The sequence below is a fragment of the Delphinapterus leucas genome, chromosome 1, assembly GCF_059928025.1.
Source record: "Delphinapterus leucas isolate spDelLeu-1000000601 "Yukka" chromosome 1, BTC_Dleu_Yukka2, whole genome shotgun sequence".
Taxonomy (NCBI): domain Eukaryota; kingdom Metazoa; phylum Chordata; class Mammalia; order Artiodactyla; family Monodontidae; genus Delphinapterus; species Delphinapterus leucas.
Window position 1 is genome coordinate 38,968,573 of NC_143129.1, and position 19,530 is coordinate 38,988,102.

At 46.4% G+C, this 19,530-nt stretch overlaps 1 protein-coding gene across 4 annotated transcripts in view; it reads left to right on the forward strand.

The window, feature by feature from the left end:
• Nucleotides 1-19,022, forward strand: part of ATP2B4 (ATPase plasma membrane Ca2+ transporting 4) — a 93,264-nt gene extending 74,242 nt beyond the window's left edge. For 2 of the 4 annotated variants that reach the window (XM_022593730.3, XM_089908235.1), the window contains 7 exons: nucleotides 170-361; nucleotides 817-1,030; nucleotides 2,617-2,828; nucleotides 3,825-3,932; nucleotides 5,928-6,104; nucleotides 9,779-9,959; nucleotides 14,484-14,627. In XM_022593730.3, coding sequence (XP_022449438.1) covers nucleotides 170-361; nucleotides 817-1,030; nucleotides 2,617-2,828; nucleotides 3,825-3,932; nucleotides 5,928-6,104; nucleotides 9,779-9,959; nucleotides 14,484-14,509 — 1,110 coding nt within the window. In that variant the 3' untranslated portion in view covers nucleotides 14,510-14,627. Of the gene's footprint in view, nucleotides 1-169; nucleotides 362-816; nucleotides 1,031-2,616; nucleotides 2,829-3,824; nucleotides 3,933-5,927; nucleotides 6,105-9,778; nucleotides 9,960-14,483 lie in introns of all 4 variants that reach the window. The other 2 variants (XM_022593727.3, XM_089908223.1) reach the window with 1 other exon arrangement.
• The last annotated feature ends 508 nt before the right edge of the window (nucleotides 19,023-19,530 follow it).

Genomic DNA, 19,530 nt, shown 5'->3' on the forward strand with positions numbered 1-19,530 from the left:
GAGAAGACCGCTCAAAATGTGGTGGTTTAGTCTGTAGGATTTGTGTGGCTAGTGTGCCCTCTAGTGTTTATGCTGAGTTCTGAAGCTCCTTGGAGGTCAAGATATGAGTTCAGAATGTGCATGAATTTTGTCCAGTTCCTCACTGTTTTCCTTCCCCTTCTTACCTCAGGGTATTGCAGGCACGGATGTGGCAAAGGAGGCCTCTGACATCATCCTAACAGATGACAACTTCACCAGCATCGTGAAGGCAGTGATGTGGGGACGAAACGTCTACGATAGCATCTCCAAGTTCCTACAGTTCCAGCTCACTGTCAACGTGGTGGCTGTGATCGTGGCCTTCACTGGAGCCTGTATCACCCAGGTGAAGGGAATGTGGGGTGAGCTGAGATGGGAGGGATGAGGCTGGGGCTAAGGAACAGGGGGTGCGGGGTACAGTATGTCGACTGAGGAGTAAGGACCAGAGTTTCCGAAGGGGTGTTGGGGCAGGGATAGCTCTACTAGGTCTCCATCTGCTCATGTGGGAGGATGATAATTTATCTACCATTAATGTAGTACTTACACGTTAGCCAGTGTGATGAGCACTTATATGTAGTTTCTCTGTTCTTCAAAAACAACCTTGCAAAGTAGGTATTATCCCCATTTTACAGGTGAAGAACCCAAGGCTCAAAGAGGTTAAATAAGTTTCTCAATGTCACTCAGCTAATAAATGGTGGATATCAGGAGGTAGGCCATTTCAAGGGCAAAGATGAGGCTGATGAGTGAGGCGGGGGGTGGTCTCCAAGGAAAGCTGAAAGGAGTGGTTCTCCTTCCCACCAGGATTCCCCGCTGAAAGCCGTACAGATGTTGTGGGTTAATCTCATCATGGACACTTTTGCCTCATTGGCCCTGGCCACAGAGCCTCCTACAGACTCGCTGTTGAAGCGTCGCCCCTATGGCCGAAATAAGCCTCTGATCTCACGCACTATGATGAAGAACATCTTGGGTCACGCCGTCTATCAGCTCACTGTCATCTTTTTCCTTGTCTTTGCCGGTGAGCCAAGGCGGGGGTGGGTGGCGGCATTTGGAGTGCTAGAAGGAGATGGGGGCAGAGAGCAGCCCAAGGAAAGAAAGTAGCAGGGAGCAAGCTGAGCACAAGATGGGAATGATAGCAGCTTCGCTTACTGAGTGCATCCTCTGTTCCCACTACGTGGTGCATTGTGCCATTTTATTACTCCTTTTAAGAATCTCTGTAAAAAGATATGAAAGTGAGTTATTTGTAGTGAGGAGGATGGACCTAGAGTCTGTCATACAGAGTGAAGTAAGTCAGAAAGAGAAAGACAAATAAATACTCTATGCTAACACATATATATGGAATCTAAGGGGGAAAAAATCTCATGAAGAACCTAGGGGTAAGACAGGAGTAAAGATGCAGACCTACTAGAGAACGGACTTGAGGATATGTGGAGGGGGAAGGGTAAGCTGGGACGAAGTGAGAGAGTGGCATGGACATATATACACTACCAAACGTAAGGTAGATAGCTAGTGGGAAGCAGCCGCATAGCACAGGGAGATCAGCTCGGTGCTTTGTGACCACCTGGAGGGGTGGGATAGGGAGGGTGGGAGGGAGGGAGACGCAAGAGAGAAGAGATATGGGAACATATGTATATGTATAACTGATTCACTTTGTTATAAAGCAGAAACTAACACACCATTGTAAAGCAATTATACTCCAATAAAGATGATAAAAAAAAAAAAGAATCTCCAAAGGGTGGCTTTATGTTACCTTTTTCTTAGATCATAAAACTGAAGCTTAAGTCACATATTGAGTAAATAGTGGCACGAAGATTCAGACCTATGTCTGCCAGACTCTCGTGCACATAGTTCTATCGCAATGCAGCACTACGAGAAGGCAAATAGTGATGGAGCAAGCTGAGAAACAGGGTCAGAAATGTTGAGGGACTTCCCTGGTGGTCCAGTGGGTAAGAATCTGCCTTCTATTACAGGGAGAACAGGTTCGATCCCTGGTCGGGGAACTAGGATCCCACATGTTACATGGCACAGCCAAAAAATTTTTTTTTAAAAAGTGGGGGGGCTTCCTTGGCGGCACAGTGGTTAAGAATCCACCTGCCAATGCAGGGGACACGGGTTCGAGCCCTGGTCTGGGAAAATCCCACATGCCGCAGAGCAACTAAGCCCACGTGCCACAAGTACTGAGCCTGTGCTCTTAGCCCGCGAGCCACAACTACTGAGCCCGTGCGCCACAACTACTGAAGCCCGCATGCCTAGAACATGTGCTCCGCAACAAGAGAAGCCACCACAATGAGAAGCCCATAGACCACAATGAAGCGTAGCCCCTGCTCAACGCAACTAGAGAAGGCCCAGGCACAACAACAGAGACCCAACACAGCCAGAAAGAAAGAAAGAAAGAAATAAAATTTATTTTTAAAAAAAAAAAAGTGATGTTGAGACCAGAGCTAACACTGAAAATATTTGATGACTGTTGTGGTTCGGATACTGACCAGTTAGAATGGACACCAGTCATAAGCAACGAGTGAGGCCATACTCAAGTGTTCTGCCTCAACCTGAACCCTCCTTGAGAGCATACTTATCCTCCGATGCGTCCCTTCTCCCAACTAGGTGAGAAGTTCTTTGACATTGATAGTGGAAGGAGAGCACCTCTGCATTCACCACCCAGCCAACACTACACCATTATTTTCAACACCTTCGTGCTGATGCAGCTCTTCAATGAAATCAACTCCCGCAAGATCCATGGAGAGAGGAATGTCTTTTCGGGCATCTTCCGCAACCTCATCTTCTGCTCTGTGGTCTTGGGCACATTCATCAGCCAGGTGGGATTCTAGCTGGAGTTGGGATAGGAGGTCTGGGACGATAAAGGCCAGGAGCTGGGGGCCAGGATTCCCTGAGCGCCCGGGGAAAGGAGTGAGGGAGTGATGGGGACTCAGGCTGTGGGTTGAACACTTTGGGGTTCCCAAATGCTTCCGTTTGCTCATTGCTCTAGAATTGGATCCTGCTGTGTCAAGTGCTCCAGTGCAAGGCAGCATGTTGTTAGCAAATAAAATAAAATTTGTGGAATCCTTTCCTTATCTTTCTAAAACACAGCAATTTCACATAGTGACCAGGAGGAAGATCACTGTCTTCTAACCCCTTTCCATGCCTCCTGCCAGCATACTTGAAATGTGCATGCAAGTGCTATATGGGATCTCTCCCTGTCCCTCCTTGCCCCTTTGTTTGGAAAGCGCTCATGGTAGAAAATGGTACGCAATTCAGAGAAAAGGAGAAGACATGGAATGTTGCCATATGTAGTTGACAGATAAACCTGAGGTGGGCTCCTTCTGTGGGAAGTGGGGTCAAGGGCATGGCTGCCCTGGTGGTGAAAGGATTGAGCCCCTTCCTTCTTGCCCCAGTCAGAGGTACACTAAGACATCTGCCAATACAAGAGATCATGAGCCTGCCCTGTAACGAAAGAGCTCCTGCCTCACTCTCATTTGCCCCGCTCCTAAATTCCTCTTCTCCATCACTGTGCCTTCTCTTTGTCACCTACTGGCTTTAGTCACAAGAAGCCTCCAGCTCCCCTTGCTCCCCCAGCCTTTGCGTTAATGTTCATAGTAACTGTATCTGTCTCCCCATCAGAGTGCTCTATAAAGACTGTGTCTGTCTTCCCTTCTCCCCACCTGGATCTCTCCTTTCTCCTTCCCCAACAAGCAGATCAGGGTACACACCACAGGGATCCTGGGGTAGGGGGCTGATGTGGCTTTGATGGCCTTGACTGGAGGGCTGGCTACCTGTTACCTCCCAATGATGGGCTGCCTCTTTCTCTGTTCTAGATTATCATTGTGGAATTTGGGGGGAAACCCTTCAGCTGTACGAACCTCACCCTGTCCCAGTGGTTCTGGTGTCTCTTCATCGGTTTTGGAGAATTGCTGTGGGGCCAGGTGAGTACGGGCACACCCTCCCCATGCAGTCATATGGCCGGCAGACACCCCCCTCCCCTAGATGAGATGGAACGAGCAGCTGTGGAGACGCCCAGCTCCTCGCCTTCATATTCTTCCCTCTTCTCTCTACCACCAGGTTTTCAAGTTCTTTCCATCTTGTAGGAACCCAAAGCAGAATGATCTGTGCCCACCACTTCAGAGGCTTCTGATCTCTTCTCTAATCATGCCTGGAGACAGACAAATCCCTTAGCTTCTCTGAGATGGAAGTGGAAATTTTCAATGGAATTTTGCTAAAAATAAAATTAAGGGTCTTAGAAGTAGAAGAGTTTGCAAAGCATATGTCTTCAATGAATCCGCAGTCTGGCCGTGAGCTGCTGTGCTGTCATAATGTAGGGCTCCCTTGCCTCTTCTGTTTCTCACCATCGCCTTATCCAGGATGGGTGCCTGACTGTCATCTAAGATAAATCCAGACTCACAAGGTCTCTAGAGAAGCAGTACAGCGTATGGTTCAAAGCACAGACTTTGGAACCGACTGTCTAGGTTTGAATCCCGGTTCTTCTTTTTACAAGCTGCATCGTAGTGAGCAAGTTTATTAGCAACTCTGCCTCAGTTTCCTCAACTCCGGATAACAGGATCATTGTGAATCATTGTCAATCAGCAAATCAGTTTCAATACAGAAATGACTTAGAACAATGCCTAGTACCCTGTAAGTACTCAGTAAATGTTAGCTATTAACATTATAATAATATAATCAGGTTTGATAAGAGTTTCATTCCTTCCCTAACACCACTTTGCGAGTCCCTCTCATCCTCAGCTCTGGCCTGGCCTTTACCTCTGCTTGCAGACCCCAGGTCTCTACTGATTGGTGCCCAGCCACCTGGGTAATGGAGGCTTTGCTCTAACTGGCCCCAAAGATCCCTCCCTAGGGCTGCAGGCTTTCCCCCATAGACCTGCTAGTTGTTTCTTTCATAGCTCCTAGATGCCTCACTGATTAACCCCTATCCCCATTCTTAACACAAGTCCTTCCACCCTGCTCTGTTTGCTGAAGTTTATTTACCAGTGGGTCCCTAAAGCACTTCTACACTTGGGTGGAGCTTGATTATTTCACGTACTGTTTGAAACTCTCACCTGGGTCTAGTCTCACATGTGGCCATGTGGCCTTGATGCCAGGTAACAACAGCCTTCCTTCTGTATCACAACAGCTCCTTCTAACATCTGAAAGCAGAACGTGGACATTCTTTCTATTTCAAACACTTGACTCCATGTTGGACTGCTCACACAGTCCCCCTTTCCCAGCTGAGCCCTTGTCTTATTTGTAAAGGAGAACTGACTGACAGCTTATAGACTGATTTATTTTGAATTGCAAGCCCCAACCTACTGCTCCATGTCTTCTGATAATACTCATATGTCCCTTCTATGGGCTATCCCACCCAGTTCCTCACCCCAAGCCCAAGAAAACTTTTAGTATCCTCTCACTATAGTTTTATAAAAGAGGAATTACTTAGCATATGGTAACTAAGAAGAGGGTCATTCCCCTCCAACACCCTTCTTTTCCCCTTGCCCATGCACACACATTTTGACCATCCTGTCTCCAGACTTGTTTTCTCCCAGGTCCTTGTCTCTGTCTCTTCCTACTGTGTGTATCATGCATTATGGTTCTACTTCCTTTAAGAGACAGATGGCAAAATGCAAAGAAAGAACTGAGACAGGAGGAAGAGAATGAAGTATATAACAAGGCAGATGGCTGGTCAAATACTAGAATATAAGTTCTCCTTTGTACGTCCGCAAATACAGGAAATCTTCCTGAGGGCCTGACAGCTGGTAGGCACTTGGCAAACGCTTGCCTGAATGGGTTGGCACTTTTCCCACTGCTTTCCCAGCGGGAAGGTTTATAGGGCAAAGAGTGACCTACCCAAGGGCCTGACCCATAAAGTTGAGTGACAGCTCTTCTCGCCCTGATTCTGGCGTCTACCCTTTTGCTGCACCTGTTCTCAGGTCATCTCCACAATACCTACGCAATCCCTGAAGTTCCTAAAGGAGGCTGGGCATGGCACCACCAAAGAGGAGATCACCAAGGATGCTGAGGGGCTGGACGAGATTGACCATGCAGAGATGGAGCTGCGCCGAGGCCAGATCCTCTGGTTCCGGGGCCTGAACCGTATCCAGACCCAGGTACTGTGATAGTGGCCTATCCTCGCCCTGGGAGAAGGAATCTCCCCCATCTTTCTTGGGAGGTGTTGGGAGGGCAGTAGTTCTTGCTGGCCAACGTCTCTTCCCTTCCTAAGGCCCTCTCACTGGTGGGCAGCCCGAGCTCCCTTGCTTCAGGACAGACAGGCAGAGGCAGTGGTATGGGCTCCTCTGAGAGGAGAGTGATCATGGGGGGCCGAGAACACGGGACACTAACTGCTAGCATCATCCTCTAGCTTTGGGTTCGTCTGAAGCCCACTTCCCACCCTCTGTCGGGTGGGCCATCTTCCCGCATAAGGTCTCTTGTAAGCGCTAGGCCTAACCTCAGGGTGGGAAATGTTCAGAGTCTTTCTGACCCTGCAGAGGGAAGGATTTAGACAATATCTCTCTGCCAGCATCCCCAGCAGACATTTACTGTATATCCTCAAGCTGCTGTTAGGGGAATGTAGGTATTATCTGGATTGATCTTTGTAAAAGAAACTCGCTCTCTTATGTCTTCCCCACTCAAAATTTAAGGCCATGATGGGGAATCTAATGGCTACGTGTATATAAACGACAATAGTCTCTCAGTGCCTGAGTATCTTTTACAGGATTCAGACTTGCTTCCCAGAAAACAAGAAGCTATAATTTCTTCAAACCTTTTCCCTTCCTGCAATTTCTAAAACGGGATAGAAGCTGCTCCTGCTGCTATTAAGTCCCCTCTTATAGCCCTACAGTAACTTTTTTCCCCCACTTCCTGTGCAGCAACTGTAACTACCTTCTCCCGGGTAAATGGGCTGGTCTAGACATTGATAATCCTATCACTTTCCCTGTTCTTGTGTTAGTCCTGAGATTTCCCATCTCAAGAAATTGTAAATCCCCAAGTTCTCAAAGGTCTTCACCAGAGAACAGGCCTATCCCTCTTTGCTGATTGGCTAGAGATCCCAGAAGTAAATTTCACTCTCTGAAATTAGCCTTGCAGATGGTTTCAAAAGCTCCCTAGTGGAGCCCACCACTTCCTAGGGAAGAGGTGAAATGAATAGTCTAAGCTAAATACAGTAGTCCCCCGCTTATCCGCGGCTTTGCTTTCCTTGGTTTTAGTTACCCTTGGTTTTAGTTACCCGTGGTCAACCACAGCCTGAAAGTATTAAATGAAAAATTCCAGAAATAAATAACTCACAAGTTTTAAATTGCATGCCGTTCTGAGTAGCTGATGAAATCTCACGCCCCGCACTCTGTCCTGCCCTGGACATAAGTCATCCCATTGCCTATCACATCCTCGCTGTATAAGCTACCCACCCATTACTCTAGGAGAAAGCATAGCATATACAGGGCTCAACACCATCTGCAGCTTCAAGCATCCACTGCGGGTCTTGGAACGTGTCCCCCACGGGTAAGGGAGGACTACTGTAGCAGCCGGGCGTTGGTCTCCTGTAGACAAGACAACAGATGGAAATGGGAAAGCAGGGCTAGGGAGGGAAGCACACTGGGGCTCCTCTGGAGTTCCCCTTCCCAGAGAGGGAAATCCGCATGGGACCCGCAAACACTACCTCAGCATGTCCAGAGTTTCCACACGCACCCCACCCTCCAGGCTGCCAAGTCCATCACGAGCAAGGGCCTCACGTGCCCAGAGAACTTGGCATCTTTGGCTCATGTCTCTAAGGCCTCGGTGCTTCCCTGTAGGTCTGCTCTTTTCAGAATAACCTGTCTGCTTTTCTTCCCTTCAGGATCGTCTGCCTCCTCTTCTACTATGTAATTTTTTTCCTAGCCAGGATGCCCTCGTTCCAGTGTCTCCTGGCTCCTTCCCAGTCTTCTCTCCCGGGGCTGAGATTCATGGATCTTCCTTCCCCACCACTACCAATTTCCATTCCCTCGACTATATACCTCTCTGGTTTCGCTGTCTACATAGCTTTAGGTATACTACCTTTCTCTGTTGGAGCAAAAGGCGGTTGGACCAGAATGACGTTAAAGCCTAAACTTAGGCAGCAAAGGCAACCTGTTAAAGATGCCATGATGAGCATATCTGTGCCGTCCCACCCGACTCCATAAGCAGATGGCTGTGCTAACCTGCATCCTGGATCCTAAAGCTCTCTCCTGGCATCAGCTCTTCACCTCGGCTGGGTTCTAACGAAATTCCCTGCCATCCGATTGTTGTTCCTTGTTGTCATTCTCGCAACACTTATGGGTGGGAAGTGTTGCCAGGCTATTGTCCCATCCTGGTCCCTTTAGCTTTGGGAGAGCTAAAAGCACTAGAAAGCAGAAGGTTGGGAAACTTGAGGTCTAGAATCTTGGGAAGGTAAATCTGGGGGCCAGTTGCATTGTGGAGGTTGGGACCTTGTGACCCTAATAAGCACTGAGGAAGGTGACTCTCCAGCCCCTTCTTCCGTGTGGCTGAACCCTCCCCACATGCAGACCTTTTCCTCTTACAGCATCAGGCTCCTCGGTCCCCTGGAACTGAAAACCGTATCACGTGATGAAGAGTGGTATTTTAGCTCAAACTCGGTCTGAGTCCAGAAACTAGCCCTAAACATTTCATGGCTTCTCAGGAAGCTTTATAAGTAAGGACAACTGTCTGACTCACAAGGTGCCTGCTTTCCCTCCTTCTCACCTGGGGAAGTGAAGTTAGATGAGTGATGTCAGCACCTTTCCTACATCCCTGGTCAACTGGCCCTTGGTCAGGCAGAGGTCAGGGATGAGGATGGTAGGTTTGACTGAGGCCCTAGATCAAGACCGCTGTTGGAAAACAAATGGCATTCATTGCCTCAGTCTCTGAGGAGTAGGACGCTGAAAACCAGAGACAACTTGTATGGGGCTAGACTTGCAGCTGGTGCCACCACCGCCAGCCAACTCTTCCTCCCCCCACCCCGTCTAACTGCTGAGTTCTCGTCTGCACTTGCGCCAGCCTCTCAGGATCTCCAGTGCGCGAATGCTGCCGGTGGCATTCTCTCCACAGAGCCTGGCCACTGGGCTCCTGAGCTCCACTTTCAGGGGCCTTGTCCACTTCTGCCCAAGGACAGGGAGTCTCAGAGAAGAACCCAGAAGAGGGTGAGCCCAGCAACTCATGGTCCAGGAGCCTTTCCACCATGGCACCTGTGTATGGATTACTACACGCCTCTGTTTAAACACATGAGTTGTTTTCCTGGAAAATCTGCAAAAATAGGTAGTCAATTTAATTGGTTTAGAGGTTCCTGAGCCTCAAAATTCAGTAGTATATACACTTTGCCTACTATCTTAAATTGCATGCCTTATTTTTTTAAGAGTGCAGGTCAAAAAAAAAAGAAAGTACAGGTCAGGGCGTTAAGACAGTGAATAAGCTGTCACTCTCTGTCAGGACTCATGAGTGGGAAAGTCCATTTAAATTTTTAGATACTTTTGGATACCAGCACACCTAAAATATCCATCGTAGGCTAAAAGGGAAGAGAAGACTGGATTCTGGCTGGGTATTTAGACTCCATGGCAAACTGTTCCTTAAATGAAGTGTGATGTGCAATTAATGTTTTTCCCCCTTCTCTTCACCATTGTTTTGTGTGTAAGGGACTCTCTCTCTTGCTTTCCGTCTCCTGTCCCCTTTTCCCAGCTCTTTCCATCCCCGTCCCTAACCCTCTTGGACCCTCCCTTCCTCTTTCTTCACTTCTTTCTGACTGTGGAGCAAAGCTGTCTCACTTTCTGATTCTTTGCAGATCGACGTAATTAACACATTCCAGACGGGAGCCTCTTTTAAGGGAGTCCTAAAGCGCCAGACCATGGGTCAACACCTTGATGTAAAACATGTTCCTAGCTCATCCTATGTAACAGTTGCACCAGTCAAATCTCCCCCCACCACTTCTGTTGCTGCTGCTGTTTCATCTCCTACTCTGGGCAGTGAGTGATAGTCTATTATGATGCATGATTTGCTAAAATGACCACAAGAGAGCACGTGGCAGTCACTTTAACCAGCTGTGGTTATCTTTTCCTTTTGGTTTTTCCCCTTGACCTTTGACTTAAGGGAAGAAAAGCGGGGCAAAAATTCCACTCCAAAACCGGGCTGTGTGCCATTTTATTTAATTTTATTATTTTTCTTTTATGTTGAAAAGCTCTTAAACCGTAACCATTTTAAAGACAGTAATCCTGTTTTCTGATTGTTCCTCTGCATTGCCTGGTCCTTCCTTGAGTTTGTTTGTTTGTTTGTTTTGCTTTACTTTGTTTGTTGCTTTGTTTGAATATGTTGTTTTTCCTCTTCTCTCCTTCTGCTCCTTTGAGTCTCAACTCTGTCTCCTAAGGTTAGGTGTAAGGTTAAGCCGAATGAAGACTCAGGAAGTCTTTTGTTTTCTTTTAGGAATTTCCGAAGAGCAAACTTTCTTTTTTCCCTGCTCCTTTCCTCTAGTTTGTTTTACTTATAGCCAGCACTTCATATCTTATTTTGCACGTAAAGTTTGAGGAACCCCTTTCTCAGCCAGCCTATTAGCCGGAAAGCTGTGAAGGCTCAACCTAAGATCTGGTGGATTATTGGTAGATTATTGGATTCTTGCTAATGCTTATGCCTTCCTATTCCTGATCTTTTTACCTTCCCCAAGTGGGACACAGAGAGGAAATGGAAGGCTCTTTGCTGATAATGCTATTAAGGTATTTGGTGGGGAAGGAGTCTCTCTGTGTTGAGTATACTGTGGGCCTCGAATATCTGAGTGTTTGGGTCTGTTTCTTCCTCCCCCGCTCCCAGTCACCACCACCGTAACCCTGGGATGGGGGTAAAGAAAGAGCAATTGCAGCGTCTGTGGTTCACTTGACTGTGAGTGCGTAGGTTGATCAGACTTAGCTTATCTGTTGTCTTTCTAGCCAACTCTAAGTGTTCCCGTGTGAGAGATGAGGGGCAGGGGGAGAGGAGGTTTATATAGATGCATATTCTTTAGGCTCAAAGGCAGTCAAAGAACTACGTAAGTCTTACCCTACAAATATGCAAGAGCCTCTCATTCTAGTCCTTCCATATTCCTCTCATTTCCTTTGTTCTTCTAGTTTTGTCATGTCCTTCTAACTAGTTACTGTTGTTTCTTAAATCATGCCTCTCTGTTAGGAGGGGTAGTGTCAGCTGCCCTGGTAATTTGAAGGTAGAAGGAGACTAAGGAAAAGACAGAGCCCACTGGGCTCATGTAGTAGAGTTGCTGGTGGAGGATAGGGTGCAAACCCTCAAAGACTAGAGACTCAGGAGAGTCAGGCCGCACCTGCTCTTTCTCCAGCTGTGCCTTCCTATTGGAGGGCCTAGAAGTTATAGTCATGCATTTTAAAACCCATTTCCCATTCCAGAGTTCCAAATGAATTCCCTTATTTATCTAACCTTCAAGTAGATAAACCTCTAAGATTTCTCTCTGTAAGAAGGTCCTAATCCCTCCTCTTCCCCTTGTTTCTGACAAAGGAGCAGAAACCTACAGAATACCAGCTGAGGAAATGGAGTCTTCATCTGCCCATTCATTGGGCTCCAGAGAGTGGCCCTTAGTGCTCACACCTAACCTAAGGTCCAGCCTGGTTTGGGCTTCTGAGCCATGAGAAAGGGTTGTCCTTCAGTCATCCGCTTTCACCTGTAGGATAGGGGCCACAGAAGAGACATTTCCCAGAGACTTTGAGAGATGATGACTGGGGAAGGAAGGGTTGATTGACTGAGTGGAGAGGACCTGAAGCTTTCACAGCACCCGCCTCACTCTCTGTGTCTTATTCCCCATACACTGCTCATGCACCAGGCACCATGCATCAAGAAAGGAAGATGCCACCACTTGGGGTGGATTGGTGATGACGTAGCTGTGTGATTGTCCATCGGCACACACTATATAGTCTCTGAGGCCAGTGTTGGAGTTGAGGAGCATTCTGGCACAGCCCCACCCTTCTCTCCACCTGCCAGGCCACAAGATGGTGCTCCCTAGCTCTCTGACTCCTCTTGTCTTGAGCTTCCCTTACAGGTGGCTGCTTTCCCTTTAGATTCCAGAAGTCCTGTTATCTAGCTGGATGACTGTTCCTTGCTCCCCCAAAAAAGAAATTGTCCCTATCTTTTCCATCTACCCATCCCCAATTCACTCTGATCTCCCTTATTGTTTACCTGTAACAGTGATTGATCACCCCAACAGGTGAGAGGAAAAGCCAGCAAACAGGGCTCCAGACCCCCATTCCAACTCCTATTTTTAGAAATCTGTTTTCTAGATAGGACTTCACATATCACTATTTTAACAAAGTATTCAATTGCTTCAAAAAACATAGAAGCAGGAATATCACTGATATTGAAGATGATCAGCTCATGGTATAAAGGTACCTGTCCTCCTGTAGCACTCGTTAGAAATGTTGAGATCTGAAGAGTGAGTGAAGAGTGTGGGCTATATTATCACTCCTACGGGGGGGTGGTATGGCTTTGAGCCCATTTCTTGACTAGGGCCAGGGGAGAAGGCATTGGGTTTGGGCTCACTTAATCCAAGTTGCCTTGCTCTAAGATGTTTGGCACAGATCCGTTAAAACTGGGGATTTCCTGAAAGCCAGATGGAACCTATATTCCATCTGATCTCACCTAAAGATAGAAAAGTAGGTCCTAACTTTCTGTGCAGCATGGTGAATGTGTGCCCAGGTTCCTTGATTCTTCTTGGCTGAAGCGTTGAGCGGATTCCATTGAGTGACAGAGTCCTTTGCCTTCTGGGCTCTGAGCACCCTCTATCCTGGGTGAGTCTGCCAGTCTGTTGTGGAGTGAGGCAAGGTAAGGAAAGCCTTAGCCAGCGGAGACACAACTTTAATGAACCTTCTTTGTGCATTACTTTTGTAGGTTCTGTACAGTGATAGGAAACACTGAGACAAGCAATCCAACCAGTTTATTTGCCTGCCTCTTTGGGTGCTCTGATGTCTCCACATTCTTGCCTCTTTTCCAGGAACATATTCTTTGCTTAAAGAGCAGAGTAACGAAAGATGTGCCCTACCCCCACCCTCATCATTTCTCCTTATCCCCCTCCCCACCTCAACAGTTTCTCCTGCATTACTTCCATTTCTTTTCTGAGGAAAGAACTTTGGGACAAGACTAGGATCAGCCACCTCCCAACAACTTAAACTGTCCCAGGACCACTTTCTTTTCCCCTGGCCTCCCTCTCCAAACTCTCAGGATCCAACCTTCTCCCCTCCTCCGATTCTACCAACCCAAGTTGCAAAGCATACCTCAGCGGGGCCCCCAGTTCAGAAAAGGAGCTGCTCCCTGTGGATAAGGTGAAGGCTGGGCCCAGGGATCAATTATTGTCAATTTTTCCTCTTCTCTAAACTGAATCCCTTCCTTTGTTGTGCAGTAGAACAAAGACTTTGACACTTATAGGGCAGTGCATTTCCCTTTGCCCAGTCAAACTGCAAATTGTTTCCTTTCCCCCATCCTCTTGGTCCCCCCCATCAGAAAAGCCTCTTGTTTGTAGCACTGCCTCCTGGATGGGGTGTTTTCTGTCCTGGTCCCATCCTTTCCCTTCTCCACATAAGATCACATTCCTCTTCATAATTTACAAACAGCTGGAGAAAGCTGCACGACTGGGCACAGCTGCTGTGTGTCAGAGACATGGCCGTGCGTGTCCGGCCTCATCTGAGCTGAGAGAGCGGGCCTTCTGTCAGCGTCAGGGGGAGGCTTCTTTTGATGCCTGTATTCGTTCACCTCTTCCAGGGGAGGGGCTGAAGGAATGGAGTCGTACTTTCTTTGGGGGAAGAGGACATGGTGGAGGCTGTGGACTATAAATATATGCATGTTTCCTGACTGAAAGAGCAATTATTAAATTGGAGAGTATAAGAGTTTTCATTTCTTGCATGCTGCTGACACAAATGAAGATTGGTTTGTCTGCCTTGCTGAATGGTATTCATGGTCACTTATCACCCAAAGTGTATTGCGTGCGAATTGATATGTGTTTGGCTCTTTGAGGGTTTTAAACAGATAACTAAACTTCAGTGTGTAATTTTCCATTCCACATTCACAAAATGTTTGGCTTCAACACAAAAATCCACATGTCTGAATTATCTTTTAAGTTCGGCTATTAATTTGCACCTAGTTCCAACGTCCTTGCCCTCCATCCAAAAGAACTAATGAATCTTTTTGTTTCCTGTTTCATTTTAAGAGTGGATTGTTTGGGAATGCTAACTTTGCTTTGGGTTTTCTGCTTTGTTTTTATGCAGCTTTTGAAATATTCCAGTTGTTTGCCATTACTCACTCTCCCCACCCCACCTCAATGCTTGAAATTTGAGCCACGTGATGTTTCTAGCGTTTCATGATCTCCTCTCATATGTTTGGTTTTGGTTGTTGAGCAGTAGTGTCTTGTAGTTTGGGTTTTGTTTCTGTCCTCAAACCCCCCAGTTCCTTGTTCTACTAACCAATTCTTGCCTCCGTATTTTCTCATCCTCCTTTTCCTTCCCCTGGTGTAGATCAAAGTGGTCAAAGCATTCCATAGTTCCCTCCACGAAAGCATTCAGAAACCCAAGAACCAAAACTCCATCCACAACTTCATGACCCACCCTGAATTCGCCATAGATGAGGAGGGGCCACGAACACCACTCCTGGATGAGCAAGAAGAGGAAACTTTTGAAAAGGTCTCTAAGCCTGGGACTAGGATGCTCCCGTCGGATGGTGAGGTCACTCCACAAGCCAACAAAAACAACAATGCGGTGGATTGCTGCCAAGTGCAAATTGTTGCCTGCCACTCAGACAGCCCTCTACACAGCCTGGAGACATCAGTTTGAACTTCATTCTCTGACTCCCATTCCTGCTTTCCCTATTTCCCTTTTCATCTACCCCATCACTAAGGGGATGATGGGACTTTTCACTGTCGTGTCAGCTGCTCCCAAGTATGTGTGAACCCCCATCTGGCCATGAAGAGGCAAGAGCACAGACCTACGAGGACTTCAGCTGAAACCTGAGTTGGGGTTTGTAGCAGGACCCAGTTAGACCCCAGGCAAGTAATGAATGGTAGATCTATACTCCTTGCCTGTATCAGTTGTCATCTTTAAAGAAATGACAAGAATCCTTTTGGCATTGACCCCAACCCAAATTCTCACCAGTATTCGTACCTGTGTCAGCCTTCTCCTCACTTCTGGATTTTTACCCTATGAGTCTGTGCTGTTTACAGGCTCAGTTAAAAGCTCAGAGTGACAGATATCCTCAAATGAAATGTGTTGAGGTAAGAATGGAAGGTACAGAATCAGCCTGTAGCGTGATTGTTTTAAAACGATTTTTCCATTTTGAAAACTTATACCTAAAGCCCTTTACCTCTTTCTGCCCTTCCAGTCAAGCCTCCCCATGGTCCCTTGGTCTTTTGTGACCATTGTCTTCCTTAGCTTCACTAATTTTTTTTTTTTAAGTTGTGATGATTAGAAAATGGAAAGGACATGGATGAGTTAAGTCAACTTTGACCATTCTCCCTTCTGGCCCCAGTGGAGCCCTTGATTTAGTTCTAGAGGCAGATAGGTTTCTTTGCTAACAGGGTCCTTTGGAAGCAATTGAGAGCTGGTAAAAATATATTCCTGTTGTTGCCAGGTTATCTGCTTCTAAACTGCCATGTTGTCAGGTGTGTGTGCTTTCTAAGTGCCAGGGAGATCAGCATTGACGTGAAGCTTGCATATATGCGGTTTGTAGTTTTTACCTGAAGCCTGAGCTTTCTCCTGTTCCTAAAGTGGTGGCAAAGGAATGAATTAAGAATGACCTTGCCTCCTAACTGGACGTGGAAAACAGACCATCAAAGTCAACTCGGTGGAGTCCTCCTCGGGGTGACCACTACTGCTTTCAAAGCCATCCACCAAGGCTCTTCCAGGGCAGGACCTGATTGTTGGGACAGTGAGTATTGAGAAGCCTTGGGAGAGGCCAAAGTGCCATTCCAGCAGCATCTGAGCAAACCTTCCTCTCAGAAACCAGAAACCTTGAGCTTAGGTGGCTGGGGACCAGCTTTGACATGCCCTTTAGTTTTTAATTCTACTCTTTGCCACGTCCGCCAACATCAGTCTCTGAAAAGGCCCCAGCCTTTCTCAAATATTCTGATTCTGAAAACATGTATCCAAAGTGGGAGGCTTCATTGACGCTTTCCCGACTTAAAGAAGCAAAAGACCCACCCTGTAAAGCTCCCCTCCTTCCACCCTCCGTCTTGCACACCCCACTCAAGCCCCCTCCAGAATGTGCTCAGTACTGCACAGTTAAGCCCTGTGCCTTCTCTCCCTGAACACTGCCCAAAGCGTCCCCTTCCCACCTGTCTCTCAGGAGCCGGGGACTTGGCTAGGAGATTTGTTAAGTGTTCCTTAATGCAACAGGGTGGAGCCGCCTTTGCAGGATCTCCATTTCTATCCCTACCATGCTGCTGTAAGCTCTTCCATGTAGGGGTCAGCTCATGTCTGCCAATTCCCATCTCCCACTGGGTAAATGAAGCCTACCCCCTCTTTCTAGAATGATGGGAGTAAGGAGAAGGGGCTTGAGGCTGTTAGGAACTGCCGAATTTCCATTTGGGAGTCAGGTGACCCGAACCTCTCCTCTCCGGCCTTTTCTTCTGGATCCCTCCTCCCTCACCCTTTCACCTGAGCTGCCCTAGGAAGGAAGAATAAAGAAACAGTGTCCCCTGCACATCCCTATTACTACATCAGCGACCAGATCTGATTTTGGTTTTGTAAAGGTTACATGTTTCAGTGATCTTTTCTCTGTCTTCAATACTAATGGGGGAAAAAATAGCTCACCCGAGGCGTTAGGTGTTCACATATATATTTATTAAGTACAGTGGAAGATTTAGTTCTGTCGAGTCTTTTTTATTACCTCAGATCAGTTTTTAAAACAAACTTTGGAGGCTATTTTATCATTCCTGCTCCCAGAAGACTCTCATGGTGCCTGACAGGTTACTTGTGAGGGCTTGTGTCTACTTGTTTAAAGTCAATGGGGATTTTGTGTGTATTCTAGTTTCCATAGTAGGAGAGAAAATATAGAAATATTATGCAAAGAAATATAGTTTTCTTTAGACGAGAAACTGATATTTTTTGAGTCAGCCATATGTATTTTGTTTAAAGGATTTAAAATAAAGTGCTGTCATGTAACCCTGTGGAAGGGAGCACATAACCAGCTGTTAGACATGGCAGGTGACTTATAGTATATTTGCAATTGGTTTTAAAACCAATGCACCAAACTTCCTTTCTCCAAACAGCCATCTTTATACTTAGGGAAAAAAAAAATTTGTTGGGTTCTAGAATGTTTTTAATATAAATTTGTTGATATGGAATTAAGTTTAAGTATTTATGTGCATATATTTTTTATATAAATTTTTTTTCCTGTTCAGTTGCAGTGATCCAACTGGCAGTGAATAAATATGGCGTAAGTTAATAAAGCTTTCCCCAAAAATGGTGCTTTGGATTTGAAAAGGGTCTGATGGGGAAAAGGGGGAAATATTATCCTAGATTCCTCTCTTGATAAACCTAGGAGAATGGGCAGTGGATTACGGATGGGAAGGAAGGCATCCAGGAAGAAGGGACAGCCAGCAGGAAATGAGCGTGCACCCCCATGGAAATGGGTACCAGGAGCTAGTGGTCAGGATCAGGGACCTCAGATAGATTTATATTTCTTGAAGAACAGTTGGCAGAGTGGTACCCAAGACACTGGGCTGCAAGGATACTCTCTCTGATTTGGGGTTTGCCTTTTTTTATGGTTCTTTTCACCTCCTGTTTCCCCTGGAGTTTTCCATTAGCGACTTTTTGTGCAAGGATTTGATTTGAGACTTCCTTCCCTCCCCTAGAAAAGTTTCACGTGATATATTAGTTGGGAGGTAGAGCTCTAAGTGGAAAAATAAAGGCTGGTTCTAGCCTGCGTGACAGTCTTGACTAGATCCTTCCCACAGGTGCCCTCTGCCCTCTGAAATGACTCTCCATCTCTAAAGGTTGTAGAGAGACCACCGAGAAATCCCACCAGCACATGTGAGTTCTTTAGAGTTTGTGTTCCTTCTTCCCGTTGAGCTCCAGAGGGGGGAGTCTGCACACTTAAATCTGAGTGATGACCTTACTGCCAAAAACCAGAGGGGTGTGGCAAGCTCACATGTGCCCTGAAACCTCTGAACACGTCACTTCCTTTCTTTCCTCCTTTCCCTGCCTAGTGATGGAAGCAGCCCATGATGCCATCACGAAGTGTGTACTTCCTCACTCTTCCTCGCTCTCCGTGTCTGAGGACCACCCCACTGCTGTGGTGGGGGTGGGGCACTTATAAATGTCTGCTCTTCTTAAGCCATTCCAGGCTCTTCCTCAGAAAAGACCAGACACCCTTCCATTTAGCTCAGTGCTGTCCTTTGCCTTTCCAGCCCTGCTGTTGGGCCTGCTGCCCCCTTTCCTCCTGATTAGGAGAGATGGAGGGAAGTGAGCTCCCCATGACTGAATTGGCCTTTCGTACATATTTCTCCCCATATGTATATATGCCATATGTGAATATGCCATATATATGTGCCAACAAATCTATCTGTGTTGTTCTTTTCAAATCAGCAGATAGGAATTTTGAGTTTCTTCTTTTTTTTTTTTTTTTTTTTTTCAGTAACTAGTATAACAGGCACTGGTATTTTTATATAAAAGGAAAAAAAAACAAAACAAAAGATTGACTATTGTGATCTGCATGACATAAACAAACAAATGGTGATATCACAGCAATGTGTACCCCAGTGTGTGTTGCCGTAATCTGCAGTTCAGCTAAACCGTGCACCCGATCTGTATTTGCATTTTGATATTATTTAAGCTCTCTGTACAATGTTTTGCATGTATTTATAGGGTTCTTAGAAAAAAAATGCTATAAACTGGCAAATCTGAAATTCAAATATGTTGTTCCATTGAGAAAGGAAGAATAGAAGGGGAGTTTTAAAAGAAGGAAAAAAAAGGGTGATTTTTTTGGAACCAATAAAGCTGTTGCTGATGAGCAGAAACCAAACTGTTGTGCACTGAGAATAAAAACCCATGCCCACTTGAGACTGTGCTGTGCTCAATGTGTATCCACTTTTGGGTAATGTCAATGGATGTCAAAGTTGAGAAGGGGTCTGCCACGGCTACATGGAGAGCTTACCTGTGCAAGCCCAGAGCTTAGCCTGTCATTGGACCCTGACATGCTTCTCTGCCAACGCTTGCCTCTGGTGACTCGCAGCCCTGGTTTCCAGTTTCATTCCCTTGGAGTACGAGCTTTGCCCTGCCCACCTTGGTTAGAATCTGCAGTCAGAGAACTGTGAAGCTGAAGCTTTTGAAGAAAGGATGAATTTGGAAGGATGAAAAAGAGTCAGGCTTGGCAGTCCTTTCTTTCTTTTCTTTGTTTTATTTTTTTGTTTTTAACAAAACGCCTATCGGGAAAATTAGTTTCCCGTATAGCAGCTATTCCCTATCTTTCTTCTGGGGTTCTCCAGTTCCCACTTTCCCAAAGGTTTTTGGGGAGGTTGGGAGTTTGTTTTTTGTTTGTTTTAGCTGTTCCATTCACTGGGTCTCTAGC